The 6,000-nt window shown below is 42.4% G+C and overlaps 1 protein-coding gene across 1 annotated transcript; it reads left to right on the forward strand.

Moving 5' to 3' along the window:
• Window positions 1–1,547: 1,547 nt before the first annotated feature.
• Window positions 1,548–5,798, forward strand: LOC103696938 (phosphoglycerate kinase, cytosolic-like). The gene is made up of 6 exons (XM_008778667.4): window positions 1,548–2,187; window positions 3,655–3,732; window positions 3,812–4,072; window positions 4,391–4,708; window positions 4,975–5,133; window positions 5,250–5,798. Exons 1-6 carry the CDS (start codon window positions 1,747–1,749, stop codon window positions 5,457–5,459), a joined length of 1,467 nt encoding a protein of 488 aa, XP_008776889.2. The 5' UTR covers window positions 1,548–1,746; the 3' UTR covers window positions 5,460–5,798.
• Window positions 5,799–6,000: the final 202 nt, after the last annotated feature.

The raw sequence follows: 6,000 nt of genomic DNA on the forward strand, positions 1-6,000 counted from the left end.
CTCCCCTTAGAAAATATGCTAGGCCTAAAAAATTTATCACAACTTTAATATCCATGAACAATAATAATCTCAATTTATAACGAATTTAATCATCCAACCAATATCAGTAATGCTCTATTTATTCATCCCTTTTTCATATGATATCAGTCATAGTCAAGTATTAAGCCACTTGCAACCTTCAACTCTGAAAAGATAGAAAAAAGAGGTTATGAGTATTACAGCCCAGTAAGAATTCCGGACCATTATATCATAATTAACAAGAAAATAATCAATTAGCAATACCAGATAAAATGAATATTGTATATATTGCTGGAATTTGGACCCAGAGGTGACTGCGGACCGAAGAGGAGGAGCTTCGGCTGATGGTGCGGCGGCCGTCGGCTGTCTCTGGCAGACCTGTAAGAAGCTTGTGGCCGGGGGTACTGGCGCAGGCCCTCCAATGCTTAAGTCAGAGAGAGGTTTTAATGGAGAGAAGTAATGGAGAGGAATGGTATAAGGACATATTTTTGGCCGGGAAGGAAGAAGTGTCCTCTCTCTAGAGCTCTCCTCCCTTTTTATAGGAGGGCGTGTAGCGGTTACCTATGATCGGGCGTGATTGTGCAGATCAATAAGTTACCATAAACGACTCGAGATTTCGAGCTAGCTGGCGATCTGTTGAGATCGTGTGCATTCAAATGTGGGCAGCCGTTGAGGCGAAGATCGTGGGATTTGATCCCGGATATGGAGGGCTTGATTTTCGGTGTAGTGGAGGTCGAGGAGGTGCTAGTTTTGTGATTAGGGACGTTGAGTGCAGATTGATCATAATAGGGGGAGCTGACTCTATGATAGTTTTGTTCTTGGATCAGAGCTCAAAGCTCAGAGCTGTTTAAAAAGGGATCACTTATGCATGGATCAGATTAGGGGCTGAGCGCATCCATTTGGAAGGTAACTTGGCTACTGTGATCAGGTGGATCCATGGCTACGTAAGAGTAGGGGATGAGCACCGCTGCTACAAGATATCAGAGATTTTCTGAAGGACTGTGCGACATTCTAGATTACTCATGCTCACCGTGAGACAAACAACACAACTGATTAGGTTGTCTTGTTCGTTGCGCAGCATTCCAGCAGCTGGATTTGTGAGAGCTACGGGTCTGCTCCAACATTTTTTTATCACTTTCTTTTTTCTAATTTTCTTGCTGCATTCATGCTAAAAGGGTACGATGTGTCTAACTTATTTTTTTTTTAAATATCAACAGCAAAGTTTATCGTCTCGGTATCAATACGCCAGTGCTATATTAGGATAGTATCAATATGGTACAATATAAAATTTTTTAATATGCAAAATATCAGAATGCTATTTATATTAAATAACGGTATCGGACTAATTTGATATGGTATGGTTTGTACAGATGATACGACGAACCATAGCCTGGCCCCAAAGTCCACTCTATTTCCACGAGCTTTCTTTTTTCTTCGCCCCGGCTCCCCCCCGTCTTGTCCCCTGTTTCTTTCCATCGATAGGCCCACCCGATAAAACCAAGTACCAACCCAAAATACCAAAGCCTCTCGCTGAAAACATCGAACCCCTCCTCTCCACCTCTCCCCAGCGATAAGAAAATATTCCCCTCCAACCCCGCCTCCACAAATCCCTCTCCTTTTTATTCGCTGCTCTTCTCCGATCTCACCACCGTCTCATCTTTCCCCCTTTCCAACTCTGTCTTCGCTCTGTCTCTGTCTCTCTCTCTCTATCGCTCCTACGAGCTAACGATGGCTTCCGCCGCATCCCCCACCTCCCTTTCTCTTCACCCGTCCTCCTCCTCCTCCCTGTCCTCGTCCCGGAGGCAGGCGGCGGCGGTTGCTTTCCCTGCCTCTCGCGGTGCCGTCGCGCTCCGATCGCCGCTCCACCGCCTGGGCTTCGCTGGGGCGGCGGCGGACCCGCTGCTGGCGGTCCACGTGGCGGAGAGGATCTGGGAGGTGGCCGGGCGGAGCGGGAGGGGCCCCAGGGGCGTGGCGACCATGGCGAAGAAGAGCGTTGGGGACCTCACCGCCGCGGACCTCAAAGGGAAGCGGGTGTTCGTGAGGGTGGATCTCAACGTGCCCCTCGATGAGAACCAGAACATCACCGACGATACTAGGATTCGGGCGGCCGTGCCCACCATTAAGCACTTGATGGGGAATGGGGCCAAAGTCATTCTCTCCAGCCATCTGGTGAGCCTCTTCTCGATTTCTACTTGCCTTCCCTTCTCGTGTTTTTGAACCAGCTTGTCGTTTTACTTATTCTTTTAAGTGAGATTTTATAGTACTAATAATCAACAAAAATCTCAGTTTTGGAGGTGTTTACGATGAACTTTCGTGCTTATTTCATTTTTAATGCCTTTTGTTATTGAATTATGTGGAGGGTTGACTTCCTTTCTAAATCATGTAAGCAGCTTGTTTTAGTATCAGTCTTTCTGATAGTTTTAGTGAGTAGAGTAGTTGTTGGAGGACTGATAAATTCATGAAAATAGCATTTTTGGTACCACTCCTTTTGTGTTAGAAGATATAAAACATTATTGTCAATGGTAGTCTCGCAAGCTAAAGATTTGAGCAGATTTTTATGTGCTTCTGTTCATATACTTGGGAGTTAGGTTCGGATTTTGCATTATGTTTATGATAAATTGTTGGCTTTGATTTGTTGCCTTTATTATGATGTGGCTGTGACCGTCTAGTGCGCTCCAGAAGTTTTTCATTACCAGTGATTTTAAGCCACTGGGATCAGCATCAATTTATCACGAACCACTGTAATGCGTTCTCTAATCAGCCATATTACGATGTGGCTGTGATCATCTAGTGTGCTCCAGATGTTGCTTGTTTCTATATTCTATAGGTTTCTGGAATATGGTAGTTCTGCATGCGCTTGTCCATCTAAATATAGTGCTATCTTTATATAATTTAATTTATGGAAATGGGAAGGATGCTACTAAACTTTTTTTGTTTTGATATTTTGAGTTGCACTCAATTCCCAGAAACCAGTAGAGAGTTTCAAAAAAGAAAATTTTATCAGTTTAGGTGAAAATATTCTTGATTGAAAAAAATCTAATGCTGGAAACCCTTATATTTATGTCAAGTGGCTCCACTTCTCATATCTGGTGCTATAACTTTATTTTTCCTTTTCCAGCGTTATCCTTAAAAATCATAGTGTTTGGACAGGTACCTATATTAATTCCTAATTACATGTCCTGAAAGTGTTTCATGTTTTAGATTGCTTGAGCTTCATGTTTTACTGATATGATTTGTTGAAGTTCTCATTGGCTTCTCCATCTTAATATGAACATCCTGTCTTCTTTTCTCCTTAAGCAATTTTTGTTTTCCTTGTTCCATTATAAATGCTCTCAAGGTGTCCTTATAAAGGTTTCCACTTTCAAAATTAGCTACCATCTAAAGTTAGAAATGTTAAAGAAACTGGAAAGGATTTTGACATTTGATAGGTGTGAAAGCTGCTATGGAATTGATAAAGTTGATCAGAAATAGTTAAATTGTAGCTGATTCTCTGGTCAGTTGTGATCTTATAATTCGATTTATTGCATGTTGATGTTTTTGGTGAAAATCAAATAATTCCACAGCATCTGTATCCTATTTTACATTTAGGTGCAGGTAACTGTTGATTCTAAATCCATTTTTCCTTTTCCTGCACAGGGACGCCCAAAGGGTGTCACACCAAAATACAGCTTGAGTCCTCTTGTCGCTAGGCTCTCTGAACTTCTTGGCATCAAGGTGTGCTTATCTTTTACCCAGATGTAATGTAATTGTCTTTTTTGTACCATTCTGGATTCCTTACCAGCATGCCAAACAGGTTGAGAAAGCCGATGACTGTATTGGCCCAGAAGTTGAGAAAATGGTTGCTGCACTTCCAGAAGGTGGTGTTCTACTACTCGAAAATGTAAGGTTTTATAAGGAGGAAGAGAAGAATGAACCAGAATTTGCAAAGAAGCTTGCATCCTTAGCTGACCTTTATGTGAATGATGCATTCGGAACGGCACATAGAGCGCATGCATCCACAGAGGGTGTCACCAAGTTCTTGAAGCCCTCTGTTGCTGGTTTCCTTCTGCAAAAGGTTGGTAAAGAGCTTTTCTATTTTGTTATTTTGTAAAAGAATTAAAAACTTACTGGAGGATACTCACATGGGTGTTTCTTGGAGTCACTTAGTGGTTAAAAAGTTCTCATCTTTATCCAAATTGAGGCAGTTAGAACTTCAATTGGCGCATCTTTGTCATCTCAATGTTGCCTTGGAGGTTCTCATATAGCAGCATCCTGTTCTCTGCACATGTTGCATGTTGCTTCGTGAAGTATTTCACATGGATTTGCATCTATCTTTTTCTTCTTATAGTTTCTTGAGTCAATTTGTAACCAAACAATTTGTGCCTCACTACAGGAACTTGACTATCTTGTTGGTGCCATCGCGAATCCCAAGAGGCCATTTGCTGCCATTGTAGGTGGTTCAAAGGTGTCATCCAAGATTGGAGTGATTGAGTCATTGCTGGAGAAATGTGACATCCTTCTTCTGGGTGGAGGAATGATCTTCACCTTTTACAAGGCACAGGGCCTTTCAGTGGGTTCTTCCCTGGTAGAAGAGGACAAACTAGAGCTTGCAACATCACTTCTTAAGAAGGCAAAATCTAAAGGGGTCTCTCTTATGTTGCCCGCTGATGTTGTCATTGCTGACAAGTTTGCTGCTGATGCAAATAGCAAGGTTTGTATTTTTAGGGTCTTCTTATGTTTGTCAGTCCAATGGCACTATGCTTGCAAGGCATTGAGTAGAGCATGCTTTTAAAGTCCTCGTTCCTTCATATCCCCTTATTTATAAGCCATGTCAGAAGAACTCTTGAACCTAGAAAACCTTAGAGGCGAACCTCCTTGAAACATTTTAATTCTTTTTTGAATTCATGCAAAAGTGGGTGTTATATTAGGTTGAAGATTTGTAATGAGATGATTTAGGAATGATGGCTCCTCATTCAGGTCGTACCATCAACAGCAATTCCGGATGGTTGGATGGGCTTGGATATTGGACCGGATTCAGTAAAATCATTCAGTGATGCACTGGAAACAACCAAGACAGTTATTTGGAATGGTCCTATGGGCGTTTTTGAATTCGATAAGTTCGCAGTTGGAACTGAGGTATGTGATGGTTCTCTTTTATGCATTAACCACAAGCTGCTGATTTAGTGCTACATTACTGCATGTCCTCTTCAAGCTTGTATGCCCATGAAAGGAATCATGGTTTAATTTTGCAGGCAATTGCAAAGAAGTTGGCAGAGCTCAGCGGGAAGGGCGTGACGACAATCATTGGAGGTGGAGATTCTGTTGCGGCTGTTGAGAAAGTGGGAGTCGCTGATGTTATGAGCCACATATCCACGGGTGGTGGAGCCAGCTTGGAATTGTTGGAAGGGAAGGAGCTTCCAGGAGTTGTGGCTCTTGATGAAGCTGTTCCTGTTGCTGTATGAGGCCAAGTTTTATTCCAAAGCTGGTGTCTTTCGTCGCGGTTCCTGAAAGAAATTAACCATGCAGTGGTCTCTTTCACCTGGGTTTTACCCAGAAATGGAATCAGTCAAGATGTCAAGAGCTCTTGTAGAGTTTCTGGGATTGGCCAAAAGAGGATTTTTTGCCCCCCTTGCGTTGATGTTTTCTTGTGATGTGGTGCCAATTTATGGTTGAAATAAAAATCTCCTGCACCAGGATAAACAGGTTAGATGCCATTTGGCTTGCAGGCTTGGCTTGTCTGACCATTGATAGCTTTCCTGCATGTCAATATGATATGGTGCCAATTTAAGCTGCCTTCTTGGCCATGGGATTCAACAAGAGGTTCATCAAAATGATACGGTTCTTATGGGAAGACTGATGGTTTGCGGACTAGTTGATGTTTTCTTTAGTTTATGATTTGAGTTCGCTATTGTCCAATCTCTTTTGGCTGCCAATTTGAAGTAAAAGTATTCTGCTCAAGTCGGCAAAAAGGGAAAGGCATTAGATTCTCTCTCTTTCCCTCTG

Source organism: Phoenix dactylifera, chromosome 16 (assembly GCF_009389715.1).
Source record: "Phoenix dactylifera cultivar Barhee BC4 chromosome 16, palm_55x_up_171113_PBpolish2nd_filt_p, whole genome shotgun sequence".
Classification (NCBI taxonomy): Eukaryota; Viridiplantae; Streptophyta; class Magnoliopsida; order Arecales; family Arecaceae; genus Phoenix; species Phoenix dactylifera.

Coding starts and splice junctions, on each gene's coding strand:
- LOC103696938 (XM_008778667.4), top strand. CDS start 1,747: ATGGCTTCCGCCGCATCCCCCACCTCCCTTTCTCTTCACCCGTCCTCC. Junction 4,073..4,390: donor CTGGTTTCCTTCTGCAAAAG/GTTGGTAAAGAG, acceptor GCCTCACTACAG/GAACTTGACTATCTTGTTGG. Junction 4,709..4,974: donor CTGCTGATGCAAATAGCAAG/GTTTGTATTTTT, acceptor CTCCTCATTCAG/GTCGTACCATCAACAGCAAT.